The sequence below is a fragment of the Halichoeres trimaculatus genome, unplaced genomic scaffold (assembly GCF_033239565.1).
Source record: "Halichoeres trimaculatus isolate MK-OKI-2021-1 unplaced genomic scaffold, fHalTri1.1 fHalTri1_scaffold_3, whole genome shotgun sequence".
NCBI lineage: Eukaryota > Metazoa > Chordata > Actinopteri > Labriformes > Labridae > Halichoeres > Halichoeres trimaculatus.
In genome coordinates this window covers 34,127,039-34,144,125 of record NW_027437181.1, presented here as the reverse complement: position 1 = coordinate 34,144,125, position 17,087 = coordinate 34,127,039, and the positions used below count along the sequence as shown (strand labels likewise).

Below are 17,087 nucleotides of genomic sequence, written 5' to 3'. Positions count from 1 at the left end.
GCCAACCATCAGCAGTGAGTATATCATTTTATACATTTAAAACAGTGTTGTCTGATGCACAGGAGTCACTTGTTTACATCCCTGATTTGAAGAAGTTTAGAGACATGCTGTGTTTTTCTGAGAGGAGTCAGTCAGTTTTCCAGCTCTACAGCAAGTTTTAGGTCAGCATCAACTCTTAGAGCATAAACTAGATCTATGGTACCACAGACACACCCATAATGCACTTAGGAGATCCAACCGAGGCTCTTGTTTGTTCTAAATCTTTGTACATTTTTAATTAAAGGTTTCCTCATTACTTTTTCTGTTTAAACTACTGCTGCACAACTGATCATACTTTAATTGCCATTACAAACTTGGCCTTCCCGTGATAGAAAGACATTTTGGTGACAGTGATTAATGACATAAAAAATGTGCGCTCTAATTATGGAAAACTGCGCGGTGGTCTATTGAAACCGTTTTATAAGATAAATTACTCTGTTTAGATAACATTAGGACACATGTTCTCTGACCTATCAACAGATTGTGCAGCTTTTCCGCTTAAACCTGAACAAACTGCTCTGCTGAGTAATGACTATGTGTTATTTTGCATAGATTCACTGACTCTGGTGCTAGCAGATCTATGCAGTTAGCACCAATATAAAACATGACCCATGTGTGGTCCATAATATTTGATAAAAATGCTTTGACATTTATGGTATAATAATAATCAGAAGTTAAATCAGTCTGCCTGTCTGAGGCTCAGCCCCAGCACATAGGAGTTGTGACGGCTAGGCCTGTCACAATAATCAATAAATGGATTTACCGAGCGATAAATAAAAACGTCCTCGGTAAGTTTACCAGCCTTGATAAACTGACACGTGCATGCATGTTTATTTTCCTCCTCTCTTTCGACCAAAGAGGCTGAATGAGAAAATGGCTCACGACGTCTATCTTTCCTAACATCGGGATGCATAGGTTCTATAGCGGATTTAGCAGATTTATAGCGGAGTGAGCATCTGTCAAATATGCGATCTTTGGGGTGAAGACAGGGTGCGCGCGTACACACAGAGAGAGCTGAAGCGAGCGTCCTGAGGGGTAAGGAGGAAACACACACTAATATGAGTGATGGCACGAAAGATTCGGTTCTTAAGCCGCCTGCCACTGCCACAAGAAGAAGAAGGGGAGGTGCAGCAGAGCCTTGTTCTTTGACAATCCGCTCTTACTGAGGCTTTTGGTCAGCAAAGTAAATAGAAATAAACCTGCCAAATGGTGGGCGCTCAAAGACAGCTACATTGCCAAAGAAATGCAGCCCTTCAATATGGTTGAAAGACAGAAATGTTAAAAATGTTTGACAGACAGTACGGATTGACTGGGAAAAAGTACATGTTACAAACAATTCAGGAACTGTATAAACTCCCTTTTATTTAGGCTAGAGTTTTTATTGTTGTTTTTTTTTTTTTTTTTGGAGTTTCGTTTTTTCTTTAGAGACAGGGTCTATGTTTTATTGTTTTTCGATTAAAATAAATTATTTTCATTGAGATGTTTTTTTTTTTCTAAAAGAGAGTCCATTTCATTTTCATTGTGTTGTTTTTCTCTTTCTTGTTTGTTAAATTTATTATATTTTTTCTTTAACTTATTTTATTTAAAAGATCCTGACCTTTTAATTACAGTTAAATATTCTTAATAAATTAAAGTTTCTTGCTTTTGATATGGTGTACTCACTTTTTTATCCCATTTATCATAATTACATCAATGAAAAAATGAGAAAAAAAATCAAAATAATATTGAAAATAATATGGTTTATCGGGAATAATATTTTGGAAAATTATCGTCTAGCAAAATTTGTTATCGTGACAGGCCTAATGTGATGTTATGCACTACAAGGTGTTTTTATCTTTTTTTTATTTTATCAAAACAAGCTACCTTTTGCAAGCTCACAAGCAGGAGAACAAACAGGAAGTAATGTGAATATTAGCTGTGAGATACAGTATGTGTCACATCTATCATGACTCAACCTCTAGTATGGTAAAGACTCTGTTAAGATACATCATATCTGTGAATGAAGTCAGGATGAAGGCATACAGCACAGCTCTGTGCAGCACAATGTGGAGATATGAAAGCTCATCTTAGTCAGGAAAAGAACACCCAAATACAAATTATATGTTTATTGCTTGAATTTGTCCAGAGGATCCTAAAACCAAATTTTAATATAATAAATGCACAATAACATGGAAATCTGTGACTCTGGGATTATTTCTCTGACTGTAAGTGAACTACCAAAATGTCTAATCGCTGCATCTTCAGTATTGGTCTTGTTTGAGGATAGCATGAAGGTAAAACTGAATGCACAGGAGGAGCTCTTGCTAATGTAAGGCCTCCATGTGCTGGACTGTTTTTGTGTCTTTCACATGGAATTATTTGGAAACACTTGAGGTTGGATTTCTGTATTTTATTGGCCCAGCAGAGCTCCAGCCTGTTTTGGTTGTTATAAACATGACACTGTTCATGCTCATTGTTACACTTTGGAAACAAAACATCAACCAAGACGACGTGTTTTAGCCTCAGCACGGGAGGGTTTGACCTTGGTTCACAGGGAAACATGGCCTGTGGATGAGGAAAAATGATCCTTTTGTGCTCGTATTGAAAGTTCATCTGAAGGCCAATTAGAGTTTTTATGACAGGAACAGAGAGTACGGGAGCAGAGCAGTATTTTACAGGGCAGCTTGAGTTTTAATCTGTGTTACAGGCATGACATCAGTGTCTGTGTTAAGACAGGAAAATCTGATCCCGCTGCCACTGTCATAAAAGCAACACAATAATGAAATGACATCACAGCGGGCCAGTAATTAAATAAGCAGACTGCTGTCTTGGAGTTTTTACAGGGCTGAAGGATGGTCACAGTGCAGCATGTTGGAGGACAGGGTGTCATGAGGGCAGCGCTGAGTCTGTTTAGAGCCAAATTAAGAAATCTGTTTATGTTTGGAAGAATGCATTTTATATTCTACTTTGCAGTGGAACTAACTCAAACTCTTCCCTACTGTCTTTGATCACTCCTAAACACACCTAACCTCGTAACACTGTGCCTTTGTTTGCTGGATAAGTGGAGACTGGGGACAGTTGATTTATTCACAGCTTGAGCTGGAGCTGCAAAATTAATAAGAAATAGATGATTTCATGATTTTAGCCTTATTATAATTAAATGAATGACTGACATCAAGATCGAAAATTAAAAAGCATGATCTGGCTGGAAATCGCGACTGCATACCAAGTTAGGATCTTCATGAACCACTCCCTGGAGGTCAGTGGAGAAGTGTTGGCTCAAAGTGTGCAGCAGCAGCAGCAGAGTAAAGAGGGAACAGCAGAGACTATTCATAGAAGCAAAAATCAAACATTTAGAACAGATGGCAGTGAGCTGATCCAACCAAAACAGCTTGACACAAGCATTATAAAAGGTATTTCAGGTTTAGGGCAGGTGATGTTAAAGGCCCTGTGAGGACTTCATAAGTGATATTGAGAAAGTCTCACTGTTAAATATTTCCTGGTCATAACACGGTGTTTAGAGAGTTTATCAGCGTAAAATTGACATCAGAGAAGGAACGGTTCACAAAATCCACGGTTCGGTTCTTATCACCGTGTCAGTTTGGTTCGTTGTACATTGTTGTTGTTTTTAGCACTTTAATTTTTGCCATATACCCTAATAATCCACTATCATCAGATTATTTCTAATCAATTATGTCACGTATAGTGATGTAAAACCTGAAAGAATGAGGCTGTCTCCCATTTAAAACATCATTAAAGCTGAGTGAAACATTGATAGTTTCAACATGCCAACTGCTCAGTAAGGAAACTGACTATTGGCTGTCCCAGAAGTCACCAAAAGTCACTAAATGATGCTGTTGTCTAATTTGCATAATACTCAATTTGCATGTAATTGTCATGGGCTCTGTAGGAGAGAGAAAAATTGTGGGAGAGACAGAAAGTAGGTAAAACACAACATCATAAATATGTTAAGAACTACAAGTTAACTTTCTTCCATCCATTATTTTTAATTTTTTTTTATACCGAGATATCAACCCTCCTCCTTTATCTGGGCTGCTGCACGGCAGAAGCGACCATAGTGAGTATGAATGGGTACTGAATTAGGTACCTTTATTGGTATCGACTGAATTCTGTCCAAAGTACCGGGTACCAAATCACGCAAAAATCAAAACACACCACCTTTAGGTACCTCAATGCATCCTTGCGACTGTGAGGGAGTGGAAGAGTAGGTAGTTTTCTATGCTGGACATGAACACAGCATTAATTACTGAAGAATAAATATTTGAAATTGAAAATAATTTACATTCTATCATTAAACAAAGTGCAATTAAATATGTATTGACCGATAAAGTGAAAAAATATCCTCATTAGAACCTCTGCTCTCACTGTTGATCAAACTACTCAATTTGATCATTTTCAGGGTGTCCGCGGGGTCTTAAAAAGTATTAAAAGTTGACAAATCAGTTGTGGGAAAATTAAGGCCCTTAAAAAGTCTTAAAAAATCTTAATCCTGATATTATGAGGTATCAAATTTTATTGGTATTCAATTTTTGACTCCAAAAGTATCCATGAATATTCATTTTCCTCCTTGGGACTGTTACAAACTAACCTGACACGCCAGACAGACAGTTCTTTATTCCCTCCACAGAAATAGTCCATCTGGTTCAAAAATGTTTTCAGGGTCTGAACCTTCAAAAATAACCACACCTGGGGATTGGACGATCATTCTACTCGTCACACTCATCACAGACCAGCATGAAGATCTAGAAAAAGCTTTAGCATCTCAAAATATTTCTCTCTAGGTCATAAGAGTTTCTCAAGCCTCCTGAGAAAATTTCTCAGACTTTTGATGACCTGGGATCTTGGATTCTTACAATTTAGAGAAAGCTTCCCCCAGCTTCCCCTGTTCTCAGTTGTTTTGGAACAAATTTTTCAGTCATTTTTTGTGAAGCGTGGGCTACACATAACGCTATAGCAGCCCAACATATCTGTAGGCTAATGTGAAAACAAACTCAGTTCGTACATTAGTTCAGTAGCCGTCCATATGTAGCGCTGGTAGAAAGCAAGTAACGCAATCTCAAGCACGTCCTAAATTTTGACAATGATGATATAAATTCTTGTTTTTTTCTTCACATTGACCCCAGGAATGGGAATGTCAATTAACCTGCTTTTAGTTTCATTTATTCTTCAAGCTTTATTCCTTCTCAGTTTACCCAAATTATGTTAAAATGCAAACTACAACTGTCAAAGATTGGTTGCTAACAACAGCTAAAAGTCGGGATAAGGTCTTAAGACTTTTTGAAAGGTTTTTTAAAAAGTCTTAAAAAGGTATTAAATTTAACTTCAAGATTTCAGCATATACCCTGATTTTGTCCATAACTCCAGCTCTCCACTTTCAGCTGCCTGCAGCCTGATATGAAGCAGCTCTGCTGTGTTGGATGGAGACAAGTTTAATTACTACATTTGGGCTGAAAACTCATTAGCTCAGTGACCTGCAGGGCTGCAGAGGCCAGCGTCGATACTCAGGCTGCATGATACCAGAGGCTGTGGGTGATAAATTAATCACAGTCTGTGCTTCTGCCACGCCTGACAGCTAACAACAGCAGCACTTAGATACTCTGCTGCCGTCTTCCTGAGAAAGAGGGGATAGGGAAATACATCACTTCAGCCTCACAGAGTTTATGAATAAGCACTGTGTGAGTCGTAGAGGCCTGGGATTGATCTTTTCAGCCCTTTTAGTGTAGTTGTCTGTGAACATTTGCATTTCCTGGTGTTGGACAGTCACAAGTTAAGTTTACCAGATGAATGCAGCATTGATGGCTGTTTTGTAACAGTAGTCAGTCTGTTTGATCAAATATTACAGTTATATCTGCGTGTTTTTCATAAGGCTAAAGAATCAGACCTTAGCGTGGTCCAGGTTTTCCATTCATTTGTTTTTGTTGTTTTTTTTAATTCTATTTTATGCTGACGGCAGTAGTTGATCACTGTTCAACCTATCTGTCCCTCTGAGGTGACACACCCTGATGACAAAGTGACATCCGTACAGATGAACTGTAAATATCATTACTAGGGCTGTGACTTTAACGCGTTAATTAGATTAATTAATTACACCGCACATTAACGCGTTCTAAGAATCAACACAAGATTAACTCATTAGCTACCGGCCACTCTCAGAGCATCTTGAACGATCTTTTAAGACCCAAATAATAATGTTTTCTCTGACCATATAAACACCAAAGTTACTTAAGAAGAGTGGACTCTCTTCTTTTATGTCTCTCTTCCAATTTTTGGTCCAAAAAACAGACAAATCAAACTTTTTTGATCGTGTTCATCTCGGGCGCTCCATCCTTTGCTCCTCTCCGTGATCTCTGTCGTCTTGTCTCGCGATGGCGCCGCTCTTTCTCTCTGAACTACAGCAACACATCCTCAGTTGGATTGTGAGCTGCCTGAACTTTTCTGACTCGCAGCGTCTCTCTGTGTCTCTCTCATCTCAAATTTCTCCTCATATCCATGATGAGCTCTCATCCAAAGAGCGCACCACTCTCACCCACAGTAGTTTACGAGCAGGATTTTGATGACAAGCTCCACTAGACTCCTCCTCCCTCCGCTGAAAAATCTAATTCACTTCTATAGACGCAGTAAACGGTAATTGAATGTCAATGGCAGGGAACACAGACATTTTAATTAATATTGTCCAGGTGAAAAAAAAAAGGATTTACAAATCTTCTCTTTTTCGTGTATCCATTTGTATACATTCATTCACTAATTAGTAATGCACTATAATTTTGTATGCCTTAGAATTCAAATTCTTTATGTGGGGGCCTTAAGCAGATGTAAGATTAAAATGTGATTAATTAGATCAATTAATTACAAATCCTGCAATTAATGAGATTATTTTTTTAATCTCCTGAAAGCACTATTTACCACATAACAGCTGATGAATGTACTTAAAAAAAACATCTGAACAAAATAAACAGGATTTTGTTTTTAAACTTGTGTATGAGAATATTCAATGATTTAGTCTTCTACCAAAATCTGTTTGAATTGAAGAGTGTTGCTTCTGATGTTGAATATTGATGTGATTAATTACGATTAATTACGATTAATTAATTACAAATGGCACAATTAATTTGATTATTTTTTTTAATCAAGTCCCACCTCTAATCATTACATTTCAGCCTGTTTAATGTCATAGTAAATGTACCTCAACAGTTTCAAAGCTCTGGTTATATTTGTCACTGACTGAGGCCCTGGACCAATGTTTCTTTGAGATTTCTTTACCGAGTCTTGTTTTTTGGTCATTGGACAAGCAGGCTGGTGTGCTGTAGCTGGGTCCGACTTGCGTCTTAACTTCTGCTCTTCCAAAGACTTGTCATTGCACCAGATCATCATTAGCATGAGAAGATGCTAATTTCATCGTTAGATCTTTTAAGATTCTGCATCTCTGTTATGTTTTTACATAAATTGTCATTCCTGTTTCCTACATCAAAGAAGATAACCACAGCAGGGTGAGCGGGGAGGGATGGCACGTTGAGAGACTCTCTAAACAGAGAAGTGTTAAACACTTCAGCCAGTAAACAAGCCCAAGCTCATACCATCTCCCTCAGGAAGCAGGTCCACCACATAGTCTCACTGTTTACCATGTATAAGTTCCCTAAAGAACTCTTCTAACACTCCATTTATGAAAACTTCAAAGGAGGTCTGGGCTTGCCGAGGGGGTGGAAGAATCCTCTTTCAGCCGGCCTGATTGTGCCTTAAGCGAAGGAGCTTCTCTCTCTGATGGAGGGGATGCAAATAAGCTGCTGGAGGTAGAAGAAGGAGAGCGAGCAGAAGAAGTGAAGTAGAGCAGGGAGATGATGAGCTAAGCTGCAGGGAAGGTAAAGACATGAATAAGGAATGTGATCTGTGTCATCGATGAATAGTACATTAGCAAACAGTAATAACACAGAAACTCTTTCATCTTCTCTGAAGTGGCCGTGAATCTGACTGTGGCTGCTTCATCACTAATGGCCAGCAGCAGTTTTTAACTCTCCACATAAAAGCCACCGTAGGTCAGCGCGTTGGACTGAGGGTCACCTCGAGGTGCATACTGGGTGTATCAGCTTGAAGCCTCATTGATTCACAGTCAGAGCAACTGGAGCCGGGGTCATGGTGAGGTCAACACAATTAGAGATGAAGCCATGGTCTTTAATGAGGACGAGGGATGAAAGAGCTGCCAATTAATCTGCTCTGCTTTGTACTGAAAACAACCTGGTGCTGTTCAGAGCCAGCGTGATTAACCTTCTGCAGCTCCCACTTTGTTGGTTCTGTGTATGAGAAGATGAGGAAGAGGAGAGGGAGGCTGTTAATTAGTGCTCACTATGATGGAGTTTTCTACGTCTCGTTGACCCTGAGCATCGGGCCCATCAGGGTCAGGGGCCAGTGTTAGAGGGACCGCACTAACTGGATGCTGAAACATGGAGCAGAGGGAATGTAATGGTCCTTTGTGCTACAGTGAAAAATCATTACACATAAAGGTTGATTCAAATCTATGACCAAAAATGGTGAAGCTTTTCTTTTTTATCCTGTGAGGATGCTTTCTGAACCTTGTTTGGTGACATCACAAGAGTCATGTCTTCACCTGCCCTGCAGATAACACAGAAAGGGAAGTGATGCTACAGATGACTTTTTTTTATCAGAAGTCATTTCTCTGTTATTTCAGAATAAAAGCACATCGCAGTATTGGTTTTTTTATCAATAGTCTGTCCCTCCTGTGCCCCTAAGCTGCAATCTTTGGTCTAATGTGAAGTGCCAAAATCTACTGTTTCTCGAGTGTGCTTGAGGCTGACCCTAGAAGTACTGGAAGTCACCTAGAGCCATCCAGATCAAGCTGTACTCAACCAGGATGATAAGCAGATCCTATTCATAGCCCACCCCTGACATTGTTTCAGCAAGTTTTACAAAAACCTGGTGAAGATCTTGTGAATTTCTATTTTGAGACAGATCAAGCAAATTTTTTCCACATTTGAATTATAAATCTGCACGTTTTGTATGAATATTCAGCGTTGTCACTTTAAATCAATGTTTAAATGTAGGAAAGCAGAATACCCCCTCTTTAAACTCAGACATCACGCATTACAGAATAGGCATCACATGTTACTTTGGTATGTTGTAATTTTATCTCCAAAGCTTTATCAAGAACTGGATATGCACTCCCTAAAGAATGAAAAGCTTTGAAAACATCTGTGGCATACGGTGGCCCTGAGGTCTCACAGCGCTGCCACTTGAGAAAGCAGATGCAAAAAGACAAAACACAAGCAGATTAAGAAAATATCTTCATCAATTTGACAACACATGCACAGCATTTAGAAAACGCGCTGCAAAGACCATGACACAGCACATAAAAAAAACGCGCTGTAAACTCCACAACACAACGGAAGTGTTTCCAGAAGACAATTAAAAGTGATGCACATCTGCCAGTCACTGCTCTGTTATGGTTATCTTTCCATCAGTTGTATCGGGAAATGTGCGTGTTTGTGTTGATTTATTTAACGTTGTATTACAGTGTATGCAGAGATCGCTCCACAATACTGCGAGGTGGCTTCGGCATTTCCAGTTACTGGAAGAGGGAGTAGAAAGTGACAGTAGACGTGTTATGGTGGCAGAGTTTAAATTAATAAGGTGTCTGCTGGAGTTTCTTAAAGTGTCAATGATAACGGAGAATCGTCCGGGGATCTGGTACAACACCATGTAGCAAGTTGCATAAAGGCTTTAAAATGTATGTGTTTTTATTTCTTTGAAGTTTTGAAGGTAATTTGCTAAAACTACCTAGCCTGAGCTAGAAGACTTGGTTTTGCCTTAAAATCAAAGAGCTCCAGGTCAATTATACTTTAAAGTAAGTTAAAACATGTGTGTATACCTCTCACTTCATGTGTTTGTACTTTTGTAAAAGTAAAGGGTAGAAATAGGGCTTCTAAAGATCCCCCTTAAAGCCCCCATAATGGCTTAATACAAAACTCTCTAACAGGAGATTTCTATTTCATACATTCAACACGTTATATACCTCTTTTTTTTTTGCACTTTCTATAATCTTTCTTACTTTTGTTTTCTTAAATGCTGCTGTGACTCCTGAATTTCCCCTCGGGGATAAATAAAGTATTTTCTATTCTATTCTATTCTTAATCTTCCAAAATGCCATAGAGCACTTGGCGCTAGCTTGATGCCAACATACATTGAAAATTGATTCAATATGCTAGCAAGTTAGTACACATGGATACAATGCCATTTTTCAGCAAAATATCAACTTTCATCTCTGAGCAAATAAATGTACAAAACTTCCAAGAGATTCATTGTTAATCTATTCAGCATTCTAAATTGCTCCAACAGCACACAACATTGGTGTGGAGAAGGCTGAAAGAGCTGACATTCCGCTTTTAAATGGACACTTATGTACAATCACAAGTAATTAGGGATGGGTACCGAATTAGGTACTTTTATAAGTACCAACCGAATTCTGTCAAAAGTACAGGGTACAGATTCACATAAAATCAAAAGGTACCATGTTTAGGTACCTAAATGGATCCTTGTGCCTGTGAGGGAGTGGAAGAGTAGGTGATTTTTCATGCTGGACATGAACACAGCATTACAAGTTTATATAATGAAGAATAAATTTGTTAAATTGATTTTTTTTAATATTTCATTATTAAATAAATTGATATTTTTTACCACATAAACACAACAAAGTAACAAAACTTGGTACCGGTACCGATTGCCAGGTACTGGGCATTGGTACTGTATCGTTTCGAATGTGAAAGGTACCCATCCCTAGAGGAACCCTCTTTCAGCGCATAAAAAAACAAGCCATACTTAAAAGCATCAACGTAACTATTAACATTAACCACATAGCACCAATGAAAATGCACCGTTTTGGATGATTTGATGAAAAATATTGAGCTGTGACTGAAAATCCCCAGCAACAGCAAGCCGACAGATGTGCTTTCTTAAGTTGCAGCGCTGTGAGCTCTCAGGGCCACCGTAGTGGCACACCATGAGAACAGCTTCGAGATTAGTGTTGTGAGTTGAGTGTATTTCTACATTTCTACATAAAAAATGTTTTGAAGGGAGGTGTGAAAATTTGAGATTTGTGTAAGATATTGCAATCCATTATTTTATTTTATTTTATTATAGAAATATCTCAATAATGGCCAAGGGTATTATATAAACATTTTTGTTTCAGCTTTGCTGACCATGATTAGTAGGCGCGCTACTGCAGGCAAATGACTAACTGCCTAACTAACACTGTGCTCAGTTTGTGGGAGTTTTGGAGTTTTTCTCTCACCATTGGACCATGAGAAATAAAGTAGATGAACCCCCCTGTTTATGAAAGTAAAGCTTCACTAAAATGTCCCAAACCTGTGCTTTCTGCCACTCCACAACATAACAATCACATCACAATGATCCCATTCTATGCCTTATTTATGTCTTATTGCATATTTAAACTGTGAAAATGTTCAATCAAAGACCTTAATCCTGAAAAGAGCCAGAACAGGCTAAGAGCAGGCTTTAAAATTCAGCACAGAGCAATAAGCAATCCTGTGGCTGATGATCTCATTTTAATATGTAGGTCATGAAGGGGCATCGGGACGAGAGTCTATTTCAGAATCAGTGAGAAACTTCTCACAGTGCCTTTAATAGACACAGTGCAAACATTAGTGACATAACTGACAACTTTGCTTCATCCCTGTAGGAGTAGATTGTTTTATTCACCAACAGCAATCGTTCACTGAATGGGTAGAAAAGCTTCAGATAAAAAGCCCCATTAAGAATCCTTCAAAACAACAATTGGTAACATTCAACTATCTTAGAGGCATAATAGATTAAAAAATCCTGTGCAAAGCAACCTTGAAAAGTGCGTTTCACACCCTCACAAAGCATGGTCACGCTGCCAGAGATCCACAGGAATTGGATTTCATGGGTGAGATAAAGAGACGGGCGTTGTGCTGTGAGGATCGCTCTCAGGGCTTAGCACTAACTGTTCAAGAAACATCTGAGGGGGTGAATTTTCAAGTTAAAGAGAGGTGCTGAGAAGGTCAGGGATAACTACAGACCTGTTTTACTGTGATATGGTAATATTTCAGACCTTTGGAAATAAAAGTAAGTTAAATCTAAAAAAGAAGACGAGTTTGATTTGGTGTTAGTGTTCTTGTGTTTCAAGCTGAGGACCTGAGAGAAAAGAAAGAGCGATTTACTGCTCAGCCGTGTTGATGTTGGTGTGAGTGCTGTTTGCTGCAGGCTGTTGGCTCAGCCTGTGGGTCTTATTGATTTCTTCTGCAGCCGGATAGAGTTTCTGCCATAGTAACATATTACATCTGCATTGATCAGGACTACTTGTCTGGGAAGCACATGCATGAGATGTAGGGCAGACTCCATTGTTACTCCACAGACTGCAGTGCAAGACAGACTGTAGATTTATTAAAATAGAAAAACATTTCTAGCCATAGGGATACTTCGTCTGTACTATGTCAGGAGTCTTCTTAAGTGATGGATTTTCTTGTTTGAAGTGTTATTTAAACTCATACAGGAAAACTGATCTAAAGGTCAGAAAAAAAGAAAGGAGATTGACTATGGGCTCTAATTTCGTGGTGCAGCGCAGGGGGGTGCAAGCCTGGCGCACCTTGAGCAGTGTTAATTTTGTGCGGCGCACTGCCGTCGCTGCCATTTTGAAAATTTGGTTGACCGTCTGTGCAGAGATGGGTGTGACGGCACGGTGCCAGGGGGGAGGTGTCAGCAGATTCATGTTGGCGCAGTGACAATTTCGTGCCAAAATTAGTGCAGAAAGTGTGCTGAAAACTCGCCAGCTCCAACCTGGTCTATCCTCGACGCAAAGCGGAGCGCAACCTGCGCAGCTGTAATTTGGTGACAGGCGCACATGTGCGCTCACATCAACAAAGCCAAACAAAGGTTTCCAGAGTGTCAGGCACATTTTAATGCAGTACACAATCACAGAAATCACTATTTAATGTAACCGTCTGAACCAGCATATGCATTTATATCTATATTAACTGTCCCGTCACATCTGATGTCAGATTAAAGCCGTTTGTCATAATGGAAAGTTAACCTGACGCCAGCTGGAAGTTTGATGCACATCTTGAAATTAAACAATAAACAGCCTTAACATCTGATACTGAGTATATATCTGGCTTCTCTCATTTTATTTAATTTCAAAAAAGAGAGGGAGAGAAAAGACAAAGTAAAAAGAGACAAAATAAATGTATGTCACTCAGGATTTACCCGTGATTTCCCATATTTCTCTGTTTTAGTCTTTATTTTTAACGTGATCTAAAAAGATGGAGTACATTATTGTGAAGAGGATGATGTAATAATATTCACAACAACTTGAGGAAGTACGAGTGTCAATTGTCGGTAAAACCGTGTGGCGCTGTGAGATTCACAACTGGAGAAAATTTCAGAAACGTCTGAAGGGCCTACAAGTTATGCAAGGAATTTCTAGAAAAAAAAAAGAAAAAGTGCTCATTGTGCTTAGTGAAAATATAGATCATATACATATGTGCATCATATCTAACCTCCATGTGTACAGCAACTGACTGACTGAGCAAATGATCATGCTTTACACCAAAGGTGCTCTCTAGAAAATACAAACGCTTACAGCTCATTTGCAGAAAAAAAAAAATGTGATAAAGCAGCTAAAATTTACTTTCAATATTAACATAATGGTGTTAATTTAGTAAACAAACAGTCACACAACTTTGAAAAATACTCCTGTTTACTGAGATCCACCTAAAGCAACAACAGAAGTGAATCTGCCTGCAACCCTTAATGTCTTACCACCCCAAGTCTGCCAGAGCATATCTTTACATTTCTACATGCTGTTGTGTCCTTTTATTGCACAAAACGTTTGCTGTACATCAATACAACTCGTATATCCTTAACTTCAATAAAATGTAGAGACTCATGTCCAGACTACCTAAATTGCAACAAAAGATTAATTTTTTTTTTTCAATTTTATACAGATTTTTCTAAATACTGAAGTATTATGGCTGTATCCCTTAAAAATAAAAGTAATAGTAGTAAATGTCAACTGCAGTCTGGGTTGTAATATTTTTGTTATTAATGCTTGATACTAGAGCTGAAACGATTCCTCGAATGAGTCAAGGTACTTGATTACGAAAAATACTCGAGTAATTTTCTCTGCCTCGAGGAATCGTTTAATTTTTTAACAAGATCAAAGAGTGGTATTTCAAATATAGCTGAGGCCATATTAAGAGAGTTTTCAGACCCCCCAAGCTACCTCTTATAAAAAATAGCAACTAGCAACAAATCTAGCTTCTTTTCTGGAGTTTGGAGACTGATGGGTCATTCTACGAAACGGGTGCCATTTGGGTCCGCAACATTGGATGAGATGTACAAAGGTAAAAAAAATGTGTCAAAGTGTGTTTACAAATTTTGGAGCTACCAAAGCAAGTGCTCTTATTGACATGCTGTACCAGAAAATTCAATTTCTTAAAGAGAAAAATTTCATTTGAAAAATAACTGCTCTTTAACTGAACAAAAATGTATTTTATCCGATTACTCGATTAATCGATGGGATTTTCAGTAGAATACTCGAATACTAAAATATTCGATGGCTGCAGCCCTACTTGATACTGGATTTCTGCAAACACATTAGTGGCAGGAAAGAGCACTTTGTGACATGATGAAACATTTCTACCTGGATATTTGTTATACCTGGCTCCCCTGGCAAAGAGTATGTACCAGTAGTTAAACTTCTCACTGCTCAACCAGCCCTTATTCTAATATTCCCTTCTGCAATATTTGTCTGAGTTATACTTTTGACTGGTGGAAAATGGCAGGGTGAGATTTTGTTGTTAAAGCCTACTTACTTTTGCAGGAGAAAGAATAAGCAAAGAGACAAGAGGTCCAATTGGTCCACAGTGGGTACCAAAATCATCAGGTTTGCGGTCTGATAGCCCCCTGATTTTACACATCTTACAAGATTAAAGCTCGTTTTAACCAATGATCTCACATGATGGTAGATCTGGTCCATCTCTTACGGAGAGATGAAAGTCCTCTTATAACAGAATGGATAAATGTAATCACTCTCATCCCGAAAGAGGTAAATCCTGTAGATTTTCATCCCAAATATCCAACGTTTCTCTTTATGTAGCACAGTGTAGCCTATGTGGAGTCAGACAGCATCTGAGATGGTGATGGAGTGAACTGGAGTGGGTTGTGTGCAGTATTTTGCAAACCAATAGCTGTAGTAAACAAGTTAGCTCTTCAATGATCAACAAAAAATTTAAGTTTCTCTATAATTGGATGCTCTTAAACAATCACTCATTGGAGGAAATCATGTAATGGGAAAAGACTTAAAATAAACAAATCAAGGTTTGAGATGCATTTTAATTCAACATGGGATTTTCTATCTCATCAGTTTGTTCTGCATTAACTGCTCTGTGGTACATTTAAGTAGCACTCCATGATATTGTCTCTCGATAGATAAAAGAGGTCAGCTAAATCTTTAAATAATCACCAATAAATTTCCACTGGAGCATGCCAAATGTATCTGCCCCATCTCTCATTTGGGTGATCTGCAGTGGGGGTTTGGTGGCTCAGCTCTGGGATCCACATGCTGCAGTAATCCAGAGAGGGTTAGGATAAAGCTGGGCTTCGCCTCACTCTCTGCCTCCTCCCAGATCAGATGAGATTAAGGAAGAGCTAAGGAGCTCTCGGAGAAGGCAGGGCTGAGAAACACCAGGGCTGAGCCGAGGAGGGACACGACCAGGCAGGTGGGAACTCCCGCAGGAGGGGAGCGCAGGACGGCCGAGGCGGATACAGAGCTGAATGTTCCTTTTGGTGTTTTTGTGGGAGAGAGCTCAGAGCCAGCTGGACGAGGTGTGTGATGAAGTAGATCTAGTCCTCTTGGTCTTTCTGAGTCAGTGTGCTTTTGTGCTTCTCTGTACTTTTCTTGGATACAGAATAAAGCTGCTTCACTCTCTGGTGGACGTGTATTCATAGTGTTGCAGTGTGAATTCCAGCAAACACTATCAGAAAAGTTCAGGATGAAGCAGCTCTTAGAGATAATGTTGTTGCCTTTAGAATCGTGAGCCCTGCCTGATGGTCTGTGATCTTTGGAGTACTTAATGCCTGACTGGTGTGGTCCCTGTGATTGGATGAGTGGAGTCAGTGAAGTGGGCCCAGCAGCGGCAGAGACAAGGGTGAAGCAGAGCTGTTACACTAAATTGAGGAGAAAATTGTCAGATGTAAGTACGAACAGAAAGCCTGGGGTCTTATTGCTGGATTCAGGATTCAGCTGGTCTTTCTAAACCGACCCAGAAAACACTATTATTGGTGCACTGTAGTCTGTGTACAGAACCACAAGTAACTAGAGAGTCAGAGTTTGTCCCCTGCAAACAGCTCACAGTAAACTGATCCTCCTCATCCACATGGTGAGGTGAATATTCTGGTCCATCCTGCCCAGGTGCTGACTCTGGATCTTGATATCACCATATTCTGATGTGACTCTGTCTCTGTTTGTTTTTCAGAAAACCATGCTGCACTAATGCTGGACTAACAGAGCCGACAGCTGGGCTATGTTTTAAGGATCGTCTGCGGTGAACTCTTGAGGACTTGGAGCACTCTGATATTCCTCTTCTTTGGCTGTGAGAGGAAGTTTTTACAATGGGGAGGAAGAAGATCCAGATCACCAGGATTGTGGACGAGAGAAACCGGCAGGTTAGTGTCTCCTCTTTTGAGCATTTGAGATGATAATTCAGAGACTAGTGCTGTCAGGTGATTAAAAAAATTAATCTAATTAATCACAGGATTTGTAATTAATTAATCTAATTAATCACATTTTTAATCACGTATCTGCTTGAGGTCCAAAAATAAAGAATTTGAATTCCAGGACATTAAAATTACATTAAAAGACATTTATTAAAAAAAAAAAATCAAAATAAGGTGGCAATATATACAACACAATTTTAGGTACCCTGAGGCATGAGGAACACATTAAAAAAAGTTTTATGATTCTGTCTTTACAAAATCTACACAGACCTGCACCAAAGATAAGC

At 39.1% G+C, this 17,087-nt stretch overlaps 1 protein-coding gene across 1 annotated transcript in view; it reads left to right on the top strand.

Moving 5' to 3' along the window:
• The window catches only part of LOC141787436 (myocyte-specific enhancer factor 2A-like), a 71,116-nt gene that overhangs the window by 13,983 nt on the left and 40,046 nt on the right, over window positions 1-17,087 (top strand). Inside the window, exon 2 of the mRNA XM_074665793.1 lies at window positions 16,560-16,749. Within this exon, the coding sequence (XP_074521894.1) occupies window positions 16,696-16,749 (54 nt within the window). The 5' untranslated portion in view covers window positions 16,560-16,695. The remainder of the gene's footprint in view (window positions 1-16,559; window positions 16,750-17,087) is intronic.